This window comes from Choloepus didactylus, chromosome 3 (genome assembly GCF_015220235.1).
Source record: "Choloepus didactylus isolate mChoDid1 chromosome 3, mChoDid1.pri, whole genome shotgun sequence".
In the NCBI taxonomy this organism is placed as follows: Eukaryota; Metazoa; Chordata; class Mammalia; order Pilosa; family Megalonychidae; genus Choloepus; species Choloepus didactylus.
Window position 1 is genome coordinate 81,507,561 of NC_051309.1, and position 17,756 is coordinate 81,525,316.

The 17,756-nt window shown below is 34.8% G+C and overlaps 1 protein-coding gene across 9 annotated transcripts in view; it reads right to left on the bottom strand.

The window, feature by feature from the left end:
* Positions 1-17,756, bottom strand: part of CCDC158 (coiled-coil domain containing 158) — a 142,958-nt gene that overhangs the window by 88,155 nt on the left and 37,047 nt on the right. For 7 of the 9 annotated variants that reach the window (XM_037830024.1, XM_037830025.1, XM_037830032.1 and 4 more), the window contains exons 4-10: positions 15,795-16,012; positions 13,422-13,531; positions 12,988-13,315; positions 12,551-12,627; positions 11,943-12,053; positions 11,166-11,280; positions 4,071-4,190 (exon numbers count right to left, since the gene is read on the bottom strand). In XM_037830024.1, coding sequence (XP_037685952.1) covers positions 4,071-4,190; positions 11,166-11,280; positions 11,943-12,053; positions 12,551-12,627; positions 12,988-13,315; positions 13,422-13,531; positions 15,795-16,012 — 1,079 coding nt within the window. The remainder of the gene's footprint in view (positions 1-4,070; positions 4,191-11,165; positions 11,281-11,942; positions 12,054-12,550; positions 12,628-12,987; positions 13,316-13,421; positions 13,532-15,794; positions 16,013-17,756) is intronic. The other 2 variants (XM_037830030.1, XM_037830031.1) reach the window with 2 other exon arrangements.

The window sequence follows — 17,756 nt, forward strand, 5'->3', positions numbered from 1 at the left end:
ATGGCTGCCATTAAACAAACAGGAAACTACAAATGCTGGAGGGGATGTGGAGAAATTGGAACTCTTATTCACTGTTGGTGGGACTGTATAATGGTTCAGCCACTCTGGAAGTCAGTCTGGCAGTTCCTTAGAAAACTAGATATAGAGTTACCATTCGATCCAGCGACTGCACTTCTCGGTATATACCCGGAAGATCGGTAAGCAGTGACACGAACAGATATCTGCACGCCAATGTTCATAGCAGCATTATTCACAATTGCCAAGAGATGGAAACAACCCAAATGTCCTTCAACAGATGAGTGGATAAATAAAATGTGGTATATACACACGATGGAATACTACGCGGCAGTAAGAAGGAACGATCTCGTGAAACATATGACAACATGGATGAACCTTGAGGACATAATGCTAAGCGAAATAAGCCAGGCACAAAAAGAGAAATATTATATGCTACCACTAATGTGAACTTTGAAAAATGTAAAACAAATGGCTTATTATGTAGAATGTAGGGGAACTAGCAATAGAGAGCAATTAAGGAAGGGGGAACAATAATCCAAGAAGAACAGATAAGCTATTTAACGTTCTGGGGATGCCCAGGAATGACTATGGTCTGTTAATTTCTGATGGATATAGTAGGAGCAAGTTCACAGAAATGTTGCTATATTAGGTAACTTTCTTGGGGTAAAGTAGGAACATGTTGGAAGTTAAGAAGTTATCTTAGGTTAGTTGTCTTTTTCTTACTCCCTTGTTATGGTCTCTTTGAAATGTTCTTTTATTGTATGTTTGTTTTCTTTTTAACTTTTTTTTCATACAGTTGATTTAAAAAAGAAGGGAAGGTTAAAAAAAAAAAAACAAGGAAAAAAAAAAAAGATGTAGTGCCCCCTTGAGGAGCCTGTGGAGAATGCAGGGGTATTTGCCTACCCCACCTCCATGGTTGCTAACATGACCACAGACATAGGGGACTGGTGGTTTGATGGGTTGGGCCCTCTACCACAGGTTTTACCCTTGGGAAGACGGTTGCTGCAAAGGAGAGGCTAGGCCTCCCTATGGTTGTGCCTAAGAGCCTCCTCCCGAATGCCTCTTTGTTGCTCAGATGTGGCCCTGTCTCTCTAGCTAAGCCAACTTGAAAGGTGAAATCACTGCCCTCCCCCCTACGTGGGATCAGACACCCAGGAGAGTGAATCTCCCTGGCAACGTGGAATATGACTCCCGGGGAGGAATGTAGACCTGGCATCGTGGGACGGAGATCATCTTCTTGACCAAAAGGGGGATGTGAAAGGAAATGAAATAAGCTTCAGTGGCAGAGAGAATCCAAAAGGAGCCGAGAGGTCAGTCTGGTGGGCACTCTTACGCACACTTTAGACAACCCTTTTTAGGTTCTAAAGAATTGGGGTAGCTGGTGGTGAATACCTGAAACTATCAAACTACAACCCAGAACCCATGAATCTCGAAGACAGTTGTATAAAAATGTAGCTTATGAGGGGTGACAAGGGGATTGGGAAAGCCATAAGGACCACACTCCACTTCGTCTAGTTTATGGATGGATGAGTAGAAAAATAGGGGAAGGAAACAAACAGACAAAGGTACCCAGTGTTCTTTTTTACTTCAATTGCTCTTTTTCACTCTAATTATTATTCTTGTTATTCTTGTGTGTGTGTTAATGAAGGTGTCAGGGATTGATTTGGGTGATGAATGTACAACTATGTAATGGTACTGTGAACAATCGAAAGTACGATTTGTTTTGTATGACTGCGTGGTATATGAATATATCTCAATAAAATGAAGATTAAAAAAAAAAAAAAGATAATGCTGAGCAAAATAAAAATAAAAATTAAAAAAAAAAAAAAAAGTCATCCAGATTTTTAAGTCTTGAATTTTCTAACAAAGACATTTACTTCACATCAAGTGTGGTCCTCTACTAAAGAAATGCTTCACTACTTAAAGGCAACAACGACAGTAGTTTGGAATTCTGCTTCAGAAATGACACTGGGGCTGGAGCAGCAGTTGGGCTGTGAATAGTATTACCTTCCTCTTCAGTCACTAAAAAAAATTGTTTTCAGTGTTTAATGTGAACAAAAACTCTACAGTCAAGGTAGGACAATCAAAGATATGCTGACCTTCAAAGGACTTATCACTTGTGTTTTGGATGTATTATGTCCTCCAGAGGAGCCATGATCTCTTAACCCAATCTTGTTGAGTAGAACCTTTTGATTGAGTGTTTCCATGGAGATGTGACTCAATCAACTGTGGGTGATAACTCTGATTACATTATTTCCATGGAAGTGTGGACCCCACTTATTCAGGCTGGGTCTTGACTAGTTCACTGGAGTATTTAAGAGAGAAGCTAAGAGCTGACACAGACCCAGATGCTTGCTGACACTTGGAGATGCTTGGAGATGTGGACAGAGGGATGTCTGGAGATGCTAAGCTAAGGTCCAGTTTGCCCTGGAAAAGCTCAGAGAGGACCCCTGACTCTTAGAGAGAAACACCTTGAGAGAAAGAAGCAAGAATGCACAGAAGCTGAGATAGAGGAGCTAAGACAAAAGCCTAGACATTTTGGAGAAAGCCATTTTGAAACAGAACCTGGGAGCAAACGATCAGCTACGTGCCTTCCCAGCTGAAAGAGGTGTTCTGGACATTAACGGCCTTTTTGCAGTGAAGGTATCCTCTTGTTAATGTCTTAGTTAGGACTTTTTTTTTTTTTTTTTTTTTTTTTTTGCTGTAGAACTGTAAAACTTGTAGCCCAACAAACACCCCCTTTATAAAAGCCAGTCCGTTTCTGATATTTTGCATATTGGCAGCATTAGCAAACAGGACCACCACTCAGACAGGAAGATAAGACACAGACACAAATAACTGAAAGTAGTTTTTCATTAAATGGACAGAGCTAAGGTATAGCCAAGAGAACCTCACTGAGGGAATCCAAATGCCCCAAGGAGAAGGCATTTGAGTTGAACCTTGAGAATGGCTTGGAGATGCAGAGATTGGGAGAATGGTCTAGAAAGGGGCAACCATGGAGCACGGGGTATATGTAGACAGAAAGAATTGGAACAGTAAGCTGGGGCCAGATCATGAACAATCTTGAAAGGCAGAGAGTTTTACTTTATGGAGAAAGTAAATTTTGAGTTGAAGAATGATATTATTGGAGATATATTTTAGAAAGATTAATATGGCAGCAATTTACAGGATGGACTGAAGAGGGCAAAAACAGGGGTTAGGAACCCTAGTTGTGAAAATACTGCCATGCTTCTGGTAGAAGTAATGAGGGGCTTGAACAAGGGTAGCGGTGGTAAGAATGAAAAGGAGGGAATGGGTATGAGGATCTCTCACACATCTAATCTCCAAGATATGGGTGCAATGGGAAACATGCATAAGTTAGGGAAAGAAGGGAAGGATGATCCTAAGGTTTAGAGCTTATTGCACACTGTTGTCAGCTCTACCTTTACCACATGCTCATCAAGTCCTCTTTTCAGACTATGGAGGATGGTTTTACTAGCAGGGTACACTATATACTAGAATAGGGTTTGGTAGTGAGAAAGAAATACATTCTACAGTACCAATAATATCACATAAAGAAGTACCAAACATTTCCTTTCCTAAATTTCTTAGCCTGTAGTATCTCCAACAGAGAGAGTGTCAAGGTCGGTTCTTCATTATCAGAATCCTATTTTCATTCTTTCCTCTTTTTAAAATTTTCATGTAAACTTCCATTCAAAATTTCTACATACATAATTTGGATGTGTTTTGAATGTTATTTGGTTTCAAAATGAGCATTTTATACCACTTCAAGTTAGCTGAATACAGTTTCTAATTGAAAAACTATGGCTATTTGAAGTTCGCCTTCATCTAACTTTGTTCTGTTTTAAAAAAAAAAGTGTAAAGAATATTATTTTTATATGCAAAATTTGAATAGTATCTACGATGTTCTATTGTGTGCATGTGTGTATGTACAAATGCAATTTGTAATTTTATAAATGAAACTAGTTTTGTGAAAAACTTTATAAATGAAACTAGTTTGGTGAAAAACTTTCCAAAATTAATTTCAATCATATTTTAGAGCATAATCCTACCAACAGCGTTTGAAGTTGATCATCCAAATTGCCAGATTCCTGACTGAACTGATCACGTTCTGTTCGTGCTTCAGTTAGCTCTGAGTTGGCAAGGACTAATTGCTTCTCCAGCTCTTCTATCTAAAACGAAAGTACAAATCAAACATAGCCTGACTATGTCAGTGGGTAATATATAATATAGTCTTATATATAAGGGGTATTATTTGGGGGACAAAGTTCAAGTATATTGTGATGTGTTTTACGAAGTTTTCTGTTTGGTGTCAAAGAAGTAATAAAAATGATAAATATTTTTATTTTCTTAAACAACATTAAGCAATCCATTCACATAACCCTTTAAGTAGTTAAATGTTTTGAGAGTGAACACAAAATTCCAGTCTTTAATTTTACAGCAGACCCCATGCAACCAAAATTTCCACTGCTCAAATATTTTCAGTATTGGAGAATTTGACGTTAGGCAACTGGCATTGAGACAGGTTCTACTAGCCAAAGCCACAGTCCAGAAAGCTGTAGAAAGATCTTGAGAAATAATCTGTAAATAAATGAAAATGATTTTCTCTTACCGGCTCTAATGACTGAAGTCCCTCAACAAATACTGGGAAAACATGATTGAACTTACTGCATCAAACTTGTGAACCCCCTGCCAATGCTCAGGGTTATAAGAAGGACCCCTGACCTTCTATATACTATACTTCAGATCTATCTACAATTTAGTCAGGGAAATAAGCCAACATGAAATATTTGGTATTGCTAGATTTGAGTATTGTCTGTAATACATCTCTCTCTTATTTCATATTATTCAGGATTTCTCTTGAGAATGTCTTCTGCAATTTGGAATTTAAGGAAGCCTGATATGGTATTAATAACATGCTGCAAAGCCTATATAAATAAACTGTATACTTAGAAGAGCTATTTGGTTTTGGAATATCAGAGTTTCAGTAACGAAAGGCAGTGAATATAAAAGAATAAATGGTAATAACAGTAAATGCTCAATAAATATTATTGCCGTTATTAAATAGTCACTATGTTTTGAAGGGATAAGTGAATAAAGTATATACATACTATATATATGTGTGCGTATGTATGTGTGTGTGTATAATTGGACAATGTATTTAACTTTTCCAATCCTCAGTTTATTCAATCAGAAAATGGAGATAACAGCACCAAGTTTAAAGGATTATTATAGGCTATTTTTCTTGCACAGCCAAAGTTGCATATTTGATCTGTTTGAATATGCATTTCTATAACATAATGCCATAAAACTCATCACTGTTAATAGCATTCCTACAGCTCTTAACCTCAAAGTACAGTGTAAGCTAGGAAGTTAAGATCTCAGACTCTGGAGACTGGGTTTGGATTTTAGCTGAGCCACACAATATCATAATTTAGATAATGAGATATTAAAATATTGAGAACATGACTGTTTTATACAGTGATACCTAATCTTTGTGATAGTTATAATACTATTTTACCATCTACTTTTCAATAATAAGAAATCTCTCATATTTGCATAAAAGCTACACAGTCTTTCTTACTTCTAAAACATCTATTAATCAGGCTTCCGAATCTAGTATGTCAAGAGTAAAATGTATTGGTTTGAATGGTTCACTGTGGTTAAACCTCTTAATCAGAGAATATATGAGCAAGACTAACTTTTTCTTGATGACTTATTTTTACCTGGATTATGTTCATTTAAGATCCTCATTTATTCAACACATATCTGGTAATCATATACTATATAGTATATGCATTATATACATATATGTATATACGTATATGTATGTCTGTTTATATATACACACATATACCTCTACACAATTATCTCTTTGATAATGATAGGCACAAATACATAGAGGTTATATATCTCTCTCTACACATACATAACTGATTTAAATGTATTAAGACAAGACTATCAAACAGTTTCACATTTGCCTACAAAGTAGTATAATAAACTACAGTGATCAAGATACAGATTTTAATATTTACATTGGATATATTTTTAAACTGACTTTGTATTTGATTGTATTCTGCATATAAAAAATATTTCACAAGAATTAGGTAACATAAAATATTAGGTTATCAACAGAAATGTACTTAAAGACATAATGATCCTAGAAAGAAGTACTTTAAATCTTGTTAGGACATATATAGAAAAAAACTCAACCTCTGTAGCACAAATAACTTGCTAAGAAAACTGGATTAATAACATCTGTTGATATAATCTCCTCTGCTCTATTATTATCAGGAAGAACTAAGTCAGCACACACTTAATAAAACCATTAAGAGTACTTAGAAAGAAACACAAACTTTTACTGTTACAGTTACCAGATTTGCCTGCAAGGAATTGGTAGACAGACAATAAGAGAGGCAATACGAGCAAGCTAAGAGAAAAACACCTTAGATCCTTGTCCAAGATCTGTCACATAATTTCTGAGTCTCAATTTTTTTCATCTATAATGTGAAAAGAGTATTCTAGAGGACCTCTCAAGTTCTTTCAATTCTGTTTGTAATACCCATTTGCCTGAGAACAGTATTAATAAAGCTGAAATAGTTTAGTTTCTCCCTCTCTTTAGAAACATAATATAGCCAAAGAAACAGACCATATTTTGAGCTGTAAATTTAGCAAAGTATATTTAATTTGAGAAGTTCATCATAAAACAAAAGTGAGCATTTTCTACTTGTCTGCCATAAACCATTTCATCCTTGAGTAATGTATTTGTATATGTGCTTTAAAAGCTTAAATTAAGATTTTCTATTTTATGTCTTTTTATTCGTAAAAATTCTAGATGATCATTTCAAAACATTAAACTTGACGGTCAAATCTATGAGACAAGAAAACAAAAAAGAAAGAAAGAAAGAAAGAAAAAGAAAACAAGAAAAGAGACACATCTTATCTTTCCATCTAAGTTTATTAAGTATCAGAAGTTCCTCCAGACCCCTGCAGGAACATTTGTTTTGTAGTTGTCAGTATTGACTCAACTGCTATAGCTTGCTTTTACCTTTCACTTTTTAGAGTAAAAAATTATTTGTATTAATTAATCAAGCAAAAAGATAAATGGAGAGTGAAAGGGAAAACCATTGAAGTAGCAGCTGAGCTGATACAAACAGCTGTAAAAAACACTATAAAGAAAAGCCTTTTAAAATGTTCAGAATAAATACTGACATCTGAGATATATTAAAGTTTTTTTCTTTTCCTTTCTTTTTAAATAGCAGCACTGGTTTTCCCTTTCACCATCTATGAATTTACTTTTTGGTTTGGATCACTGAAAAATGAGTGGGATCTCATTCTAATCTTACAGTGATTTTAGAGACTTTAGCTAATCATACCAAATTGTAGGTTGCTTTTGTTTGTTTGTTTGTTTGTTTTCACTCTGTTCAAAAAGCTCTAACATGGGATAATAAGGGATGCTGCAGATCAGCATGGAGGTGCATTGGCAGAACTGTGCAAGGCAATTTGCACAGAATCTTCCTGCACAGTTCATAGCTCCAGCCAGTGCTACTAAATCTTCACTTTCTGAGTACCAAATTCAGCCCCAACTGATTTCAAAGTAGAAAAATAAACTTAGAATCAAGATCATGAGATGTTTTTGTTGTCAAAAAGCGAAAGTTAAGAGTAAAGCCAAACTACAGAGCCAATAGTGACAGCTTCTACTGGTCCAAATTCGTAAAGGGGAATTCTGGAGGTTCTCCTAAAATAGAAAGAGAAGAATAGAAAAAGTATTACAGCAAAACACTTTTGTAAGCTACAAAAACTACACCTAAAATTTTTTTGAAACACAGTTTTTATTTTCACCAACATGAAAATACTCTTTTACCTGAAGAGATACATTGCTCTGCTAAAAAAATCATCTCTTCATTTAAGCATTCTAGTTGGAGAAGTAATGTCATTGATTTTTTAAAAAAATAACTTTTTTTCTGAAGGAATCTGACCTCATGAGAAAATACTATTACTGCCCAGGTCAAATATGTTGAGGTGTTGTGTTTTTTTCCCACACAAATCTCACTTTTAACCACAGCTTTTATGTATTATTTTCTTAGGTGCTTTTATCCCTTATTGTTATTTGGACAGCATATACCAAAATGTGCACTGAAGCAGTGTAAATAAAATAAATCTTAAGATTTTAATAGTCTTTAGCAATGTAAAGTCAAAGTATATGGAAATGAAAGAAATTAAGCAAAAGAATGTGTTTTTAGATTATAATTCAACTCATTATAACCAAAACTTTTCATAACAGAATTTTTCATGACCCCCAAAAGACCTTTTTTTGTCAACCTGCTTGATCTTCCTCGCTCAGTTCTACCACGTATTAATACCATTTCACTCCAGAGGATATTCGACTCTATTAACATGGCAGAATAATCAGCTCAGTGTATCCTGACTGAACTATAGGGAGTTGCTATTAAGAAAGCCTAATTAATCAACACCCAGGTACAAACTCTGTTAGATTCCTTATGTTCTATTATAAAGCTCAGTGATATATATTAAAATTAATTAAGGGTAAAGCTGATAGTCCTTCTTATTTCTAAGTCAATATTTACTATTTAAGACAGTCAGAATTCCTGGCAATCCACTGTTTACACCAGAGCAAAATAAGCCAATGATTCTAATATCACATTTGTTATCTATATGACCCCAAAACATTTATATAAAATGTTTGTAGTTATTCTTCTGGATGCTTATGCTTCTACAATGTCAAATATATAATTTTTTATAAGAACTCGAAACTGTTTTTGTATTTTTAGATGAATATTTCATAATTTGTTGAAATTTCCCACCACACCCAGATTGAGGGTTGATCAGTATGTCACTGTATAAAGGACCATATGCAAAATAGCAAATGATGGGTGATGGCTTATGAATACCAGGGATAATTTTTCCAAACAATATTACAGGGAACAGCTATAGCAATTACAAATTACGTCCAATTATAAAACAAAACACAGGTGACTTTGAGCTTCATTTAGCACTTTGTGGCTTTCCAAAGTGTTTAATTTGTCAATAAACCATGACTAATCTTTCCCAAATGATCTGCATACTCACGAATATCAGATATTGTATTTGACTGTAATACAACAGCTCTCGTATCTTCTCTTGCTATCAGATTGGTAGTTATTGCTTCTACCAATTTACCTACCCCCACTAGACCTGAGAAATAAAGCATCCTCCTATCCTGTGCTCTACTGAAATAATGACCATCCTGTTGTTGTCTGAAGGGTAACATTTTGGGTAGGCTTGGTCTGCCCACAATGAGGTAAGCATTCCTATCAGTAATCCACGGGAAAGCTAGTTCATAGAAAAGAAATCAGAACTCAGAAAGTAGAAAGACTCAGAGAGGCAGAAAAGAACCAGTGTTTCTCTCTAGGGTTTGGTTTCTTGAGTCTATCCTTTATGAAGTCTAAGGCTTAAGGCTGCTTGTAGGGAGCAGGGGTTAAAGTGGCCTTGCCATGAAGATTTAGGGTAAGAGCTAAGCAAGGAGGTTTTGTGGGGCAGTGTTATTCAAACTGCAACCCACCAGTGAATCATGGAATCAATTTAGTGAGTTGCAAATCAGCATCTGAAGAGAATGGGATATAGTGAGCTTCACAAGTAATAAGGATAAACATTGTTTTGTGAAACTTGTTTCAGTTTTATTTGTTTACTGAAACATAGGTAAACTATATTTTTTACTGTGGTAGTGGTAAAAAATGTTTGAAAGCCATTGCTGTGAAGGATAAAATCTCATAACTGAGATAATAGTTTCATGCTACTCTTTATCACTTAGACTTTAGTACAGCTATGTCTAAAATTTCCATCCCTGTTTTAGAAACTAGAGAACCGAGGAGAATCAGCCCCCTCATGTGGCCAGCACAGAAGAGACGTTGGTAATTAAATGAAGGGTTGCCCAGAGGAGAGTGAATGTCTGGAATAATTAGTATTACAATATTCAACTGCCTCTTCCCATATGGAGCTTTCTTATTTTTCTGTTATCCTAGAGAATCTGGGTTGTTTTTTTTAATTAAATTCAGTTTTATTGAGATATATTACCATACAATCATCCATGGTGTACAATCAACTGTTCATAGTACCATCATATAGTTATGCATTCATCACCCCAATCTATTTTTGAACACTTTCCTTACACTGAGTTATTTTATAAAGGAATTGTATCAGCTTCTTCATACTCTTTTTTTCTGACCTACTGTTCCAAATCAGCCAAAGTGTGAGAAATTGGCTAATGGCGATGGTTAGAACTGTACCAAAATTGTCTCTGTGTGACTATCTAAGGGTCTCTTACAGATAGGGTGACTAGATATAGGATTTATCTTCCAAATTGGGACACTTCTGACAATGAAAGGTGGTATTTACAAAACAGGCCACTGTGATAGCAGGAGTAAACTGGGACTGTCCCAGGCAAACAGGGGTTTATGGTCACCCTGCTCACAAGAAATAAAGAACACAAGCTCCTCTGAATGGTAGCTCTTTAATTCTATTTTAGGGTTTCTATCGTTTTACAAAAGGTTGAAATTCACAGAAGACTATGGTCCAGATAAATGGTTGTTAACACTATTGAATAGCTTCTCATGGAAAGTGAGCGAATAGAAATATCAAAATATTAAATATTCATTAATATCTGGTTTTAAGTGGAATTATATGATAAGAGATGAAGACATCTTCCTAATTATTTTTTATTTAGGCTAATCTTAAAATTAATTACATTTTCTAGCCACATGATGATTAATAATCAGGAGTTGAAGAAAGAGAAAGGCCCCCAAAGTATTGAGTGGTAAGGAGAAACCAGCTGTACTCGAGTATTGGCTAAAGCTAAGCCTTGTCAAAATAACTAAGATGGTCCTATTTTAAAATTTTTTTTAGAAACTTACTTGAAGCATTCAAAAATATTTTTCTAATAATTTAATTTGCACATTTTAAATAAATATTGTTTATCTACAACTTAATAGATAATTTGACAAAATATATCCTTCTACTCCATCTTACATACTGCTTTTAATTGGAAATTATTACTTTGATTACTCATTTTCAAACAAACTATTAAAATATGTAAATTTGAATCTGTGTATAATAGTTTCCGGAAATAAAGCAGCAAAATCTAAACTCACCTTGTCTTCATATTTCCTTTTGGCTTCCCTTAATTCAGAACGTAGCTGAGAAACAGTAGATTCCAGGTCACTAAGCTGACGCATATACATCGAATTTTGGTTTCTTGCTTGTTCTCTAAGAAGGGTTTAGCAGGGGAATAAAAGCAAATAGCAAACTAAGAATAAGTATGATACCTAAGGGTAATATAGCTTTTAGACACCACCACTAATTATTTTACATGGCATTATTAGATCAATAGTCTTTTATTTTCCAAAATGTTTCTTAAAGGCTTTAGTCCCAAAATGTTAATTGTTGAAGCAGTGTGATGGGCATATGGAGTTCTTTATGCTATTTTCTTTCTTCTTTTGTGTATGACAGAAAATGTCCATGTAAAAATTTTTAAAACATTAGCATAAATTATAAAATTATATATATATATACATATATATATTATATTGTGTTTATATGGGTGTATGAGAGTGTGTGTGTGTGTGTGTGTGTGTGTGTGTGTGTGTGTGTATATATATATATATATAGTGTGGTGTGTTTATCACATTGGTTGAAATACAAACATGTAAGACACCCAACCCCAAGAGGCCCATATATTTGCAATAATACTTCTGATATGGTCATATAATATTTTCTATATGTTAAGTATCTTTTCTGTTCATTTGAAAGAAAAGTTTAACTTTTCTTGTGCAATCTATTTTTATGTCATTAGAAAAGAAAATTAATTAAAATATCTTTAAAATGAAGATAAATGATTATTATTACATTCAAACCATCAGCATACATACTGAATGATTTCCATCTGACTTTGGATACTACTAGCTTGGCTTCGAGCACTGCTAGCTTTCTCAGTAAGTCCTGTTATTTCAATTTCATGCTCATTCATTAACTGTTCAATCCTATAAAAAGAATGGGATAATTGTCATTTGATACATAAAATTTTGCCTGATTATAAATTAATTACTCCAAAATTAATGATATTCAACACTCTCATGTTTAGTATTATGCTTTGGCTTTGAATATGCTATTCTTTTTATGAAAAGTGTCTTAAGACAGGAACAGAACCCCTTATCCGTATCTTTTAGAATTCAGAATTTGGGGGATATTACAATGTTAATAAATATCATATATTATATGACATCCCCAGTAAGATCCAGGGAAGCATCTTATAAATCAAATACATTACTAACGCAACAAAAAGTTTATAAATATTCACACTAAATGATAAAGACTATAAAAAAAAACGGTTATATTAGCTCAGGTCAGGTTTTGTCAACAATCTTTTAAAAAAAAACTTTTGTTTCAGAGATTTTTGGATTTTGGAATTGTAAATGAGAGACTATAGACCTGTCATTTAGTTTCACCATGATTTTCTATACCTCAGTCAGAAACATACCTATCTTGATGTTGTTGGAGGAGTAATTCTATTTTGTTCTGTGATTCAGATTTCAGTGCTTCAAGCTGATCCTCTACCTTGTTTCAAAAGAGACATTGATTTAGGGACTGGCAAATTTAAGCTTGATAAATTTAGAGATTTTCCAACTAAAGGAATGCTTCAAAAGATGCAAATAGAAGTAATACTAAAATCAGACACATTCTTTTCATGAATTTTACTAGATCTCTTACTTTGGTTCTATACTCTTAAGAAGCTTTAGAGGTAAATCAAACTAGTTTACTTAATTTTTAAGAGAGATTATAGTTGAACAACTTTTGCTATTCAGAGAACAAATATGAATACTTGGCTTATGTTTCAGAATTTAAAAACTTAAGAGACCTAATACTATTCACTTAATGGATTTTAAATAAAATTGAAGTAGTGTTCTCACCACTTACTGGAAAAATCCTCCCTTTAAGATAAGAAATCTCTGTGTCTAATTCTCTTAGGATTTTACTAATAGCTGAGCCCAAGTTGCGGACATGGATAGTAGACATGGTCTCATGTTCATATATTTTCTTGCCTGAGGCTTCTTCAAAGTCAACTAGGATAGATCGGATTTCTTGAAGCACTCCCTCATGACTAAGCATCATTTTCCTGAGCTGTTCCATCTGTATGTTGCTATCCTTTAGCATGTCTTCCTTAAGGCATTTAGCAGCTTCAAGTTCATGAACTGTATTTTGAAGCTGATTTCTTAAATCCTCTTCAGACTGATTCTCCCTTCGTCTATGAAATAAAGAAAAGAAATATATTGACAAAGTTCATACTCACATAGTAGTTTTATACTACAAAGAATAAAATTTCAATATAATTTCAGGTAACAAATATGAACCTAATATCAGCCATGGCATCTCGTTCCATTTGCATCTCTTGAAGTTTTGTTTGTAAATCAATGACTGACTGCCTTAAGTAAAACTTTTGTTTCTCATGCAATTCATTGCTCTGAAAAAAATGAAAGACATGCAAATTAGTCTTCATTAAAGAAACACATTTCCTTATAGCTAATAATTATCAAATGACTATTTACAGTATTAATTTATTTTTATGTATATTTCCTTCTCCCACCATTGCCATGGTTCAGGGCCTAATTAATCACGTCTTACCTAGATTACTGGAATACCTCTTGACTAGTCTCCTTGTCTTAAGGTCTAGACCCTTTCAATCCATTCTCTACTTTAAAACCAGAATACTTTTTCTAAAACAAATCTGACTTCTGGCTCAAGATGGTAATGGGAATAAGTTTTGTTTCCAAAAACAAGAGAACTGATTGAAATTCTGTATATAGAAAAGTAAATGCCCTCTTCCCAACCCACATAAAGTACCTGGCAGCTGGCAACCACCACCCAAAAGTTAGTGGGTTCTACTACAAAGAAATTGACTAAGCTCTCTAAAATCAGGCATTGAGAGATCTCCTAGCATAACAGTTGAAGTCCCAACTAATTATCCTAAAGCAAAGCTATCAGTTCTGCTCACAAATAGCTTGCCATCAGCTTTTTTACTGCCTCACCCTTGAGTATGAACAGAAAACCAAAGATCACTGAATACCTGAAGAAAGATTCGGGAATAAATAACAGACATCAAGATTAAACAAACAAACAAAAGCTCAGAAAAAAAGTGGTCTAGAGGAAATAAAGATAGACAATGCAAGGAACAGAAGAAAACTTCTAAAAATGCATTCACAAAGCAATTGAAGATGTCATAAAACAAGAACTGGATGCTCTGCCAAAGAAGTAATCAGAAGACAAGAAAGTTTTCCTGGAAGTTAAAAACATGTTCAATTCATTAGAAATGTTGGAAGTCAAAGCATGTCCCAAAAAAGTAGAAAAAGTAGATAAAAATTTTGAAAGAAAAGTTAAGAGATATAGAGGTTCAGCCTAGCTTCCGACTAACAGAAGCTTCAGAAAAAGAGAAGTAAAACGAGAAAGAAGTATCAAAGAAAAAACGCAACTTAATTTCTCAAAGCTGAAGGGCACAATTTCAAGACCAAAAGAGGCTCCACTGAGTCCCCAGCAAGATGAATTAAAAAATCCATGCCAAAATCCATTATTGTAGAACTTCAGAGCTAAAGAGGAGACCCTAAAGCCTTCAGAGAGAAAAAGCAAATTAAATAAAGACAGATTATCTGCAAAGGAATAGGAATCTACTTCTTGGGAGCAATATTGAATGCTTGAAGACAAGGGCCCAATACCTTCAAAAGACTAAGAGAAAACAACTTTCAACTTTACCCAGACAAATTATCTATTAAATATGTGTGTAAAATAATGTCATTCTCAGATAAGGAGCGATTCATAAAATGTATCTCCCAAATCTCTTTCTTAAGAAGTTACTCGAAGATGTGCTTTGACTAGAGGAGGAAGACGACGACAGAAAACAGTGAATCAGAGACAATACGGATCCAATCAAGAAAGCAGTGGCAGGAGTTTCAGGAAAATAGTTAAATGATAGATCTAAGAGTAAATGAATGTAGCTGAACAAAAGGACAGAAGACTCCTGAAGAGTACAGGAAGACAAAAAGTAAGGGCATGAAGGCCTATAATAAGGCCTACAATACATGATACATACAAAGAAGAACAAATCACTTGATACTGTTGGAACAGAGGGGATGTAGGGAGAGCAGGTCACAGAAGAGGATGAAACATACAGGAGGAGGTTAGATCACAAAGGGCTTGATATATGATGGCAAGAAGTTTGACCTTTATGCTGTAGACTACTGGCATCCAACAAGCAATTGCAGAGGCTGGTTAAAGCAGCTTGATTCTACATATAGTCCACATGAAATTTTTAGCAAAGAACTATACACTATTGAACTAGCATGTATACACAAACATCTAAAAACATACCCTCTGCCACTGCTTTTGTAAAGAGAAACAATATATCATGATAGCAGGACAGCAGGCATGAATCAATTATTTAACTATAGATGAATGTTATTAATTAAAACATTTTGAGTTATTCAAGTTTCACTAAAATTACATCTCAAAACCAAGGCATTATGAATACTGACAAAAGGAAATAGGTGTGTATACTTTTTATCAACCTAACTTTTAATATTGAAATAGAAGGCATAGGTCAAATTTAACAAGGTTAACCAATAAAAAATGATTAATTTTTATTTCTAGGAAGTTTAGGTTCTATTACAAGAAAATATGCCTCACTGTCTTTCCCCAAGTGGCATCAAGTCCTGGAAGAGAAGAATGTAACTCACTTCATTTAGTCTTTTCTGCAAATCTTTGACTTGATGTGAATATTCTTCTAAAACACGTTCAATGTATTCCTTTCCAGGGTGAGAGATGATTTGTCGATGTGGTTCAAGGTCCACTTCATATTTAGGGAAAAAAGGAATTTGTGTCAAAGTTCCAGTTGAAGATGTGTTTTCAATTATTGTACCACGAATAGATGACAAAAAAAATGGACTTGAAGAACCTAAATATTAAACGATTCATTAGTTCATTCATCAGTTAACTTATTCATAAAATAATGTTGTAACACACATCATGTTAGGTGTTTCCCTTATTGAGCCCTTAAGGAGGTTAAGGTCTTATGGGAAAAATAGACAAGTGAAAGGATGATAAGTTCTCAGAGAAAAGTGAGCACAAGGCACAAAGGAGATGTGGATGAGGGGGCAGGAGAGAGATCCAGCAAAAGTGATACTTGACCTGAATGAAGTGTATATGAGTAAAAATTAACCAGTCTAGGGAGGGGAAAGAAGGAAGACCACCACAGGCAGTAGGAGCATCATAAGTAAAGACAAGAGGCTTGAGACACCATGGAATATTCTGGGTAGAGGGAATGAGGTGGTCAGACAAGAGACTGAAAATGTAGGACAGATCATGAAGGGCCTTGTGGTTATGTGAAGCAGTATGAATTACATCTTGAAAGCTCTGGGAAATTGTTAAAGGACTTGAAAGTAGAGGAGTAACATAAATAGGTTTCTGTTTTGTAAAGGCTTCTCTAGCTTTACTGTGTAGGATGGATTGGATGGGGATAAAACTGAAGACAGAGAATCCAAGGAGGAGAAGGTTTTCAACAATGAAGGCAAGAAATGGTAGGGGTCTTTCCTAACAAAAGGCAGTGGCAACAGAAACAAAGGCACAGATTTGAGAAATATATGTGGTAAGCAAGAGAAGGCATCATGTTTGGCTCTTGGGTTTTTTGCTTTAGCAACATCCAAGTAATGATGTTTGATTTGCAAATACTGTACATCGGCTTGAAGTTCATGAGTGTGCTTTGCTTCAGAGATAAGGATTTGGGAAGCATCAGTGTATGAGTTCTAGGGAATCCTTGGGGTAACAGGATCATCCAGGGACAGTGTGTCAAGTGAAAAGAGAAGAAGATCAATTAGAGAACTCTGAGGAAATACTAATATTTAAAGGGAAGACAAAGGAAGTGAAATCCAGTAAGATTCACAGGAGACCCACAAAGATTTTAGAGAATTATATTCAAGAAACACTCCCAGCTTGGACTGAAAGGGATGGAGATTGAAAAGAGGCCTTTGAACCCCCGAATTTCCACAGGAAGGATGCAGGCTGAGGAAACCACTCAGCTGAAAACATATGCTACCTTCCATGCAAAAGGAAAGACGACTCTGAGGCACACCCAGGAGTCCAGAGGATGGAGACAATAACCATGGAGAATTATTCCCAGGACTTTAGTCTTACAAGGTATGGCCAATTTGTGCCCAACTGGATTTCAGAATTACTCTGGATCTATGTGCTTCCCATTTTTCCCTTGTTGAATATAAGAGTCTATAGTGGTTATTTTATGCCTGTCTCACTGTTGTATGCTGAGTGTTACAGGTCTTCAGATTAAGAGGAATTCTACTGGAGAAGCTATATTTACAACTGAAGAATTACAACTGAGAAGCTTCATCTTCATGTAAAACTAATTTAGATAAAGAAATTCTGGACTTTGAGTTGATGCCGTAAGGGGATGAGACTTTTATGTGGTTTGGGAGAGGGTGAATGTATTTTGCATATGATAGAAATGTAAATAATTATTGTGGCCAGAGAGAAAAATGTGGTGGTTTAAAAAATATCCACAAATTCTTTGATACCTGTCCTTTTAGGAGGTAGAGATTAATTCCCCTCCTCTTTGTGTAAGAAAGGGGAAATAAGAGTGTATGTCTATATGTACATATGGGTGTGTGTATATAGCATTTGCTTAATTT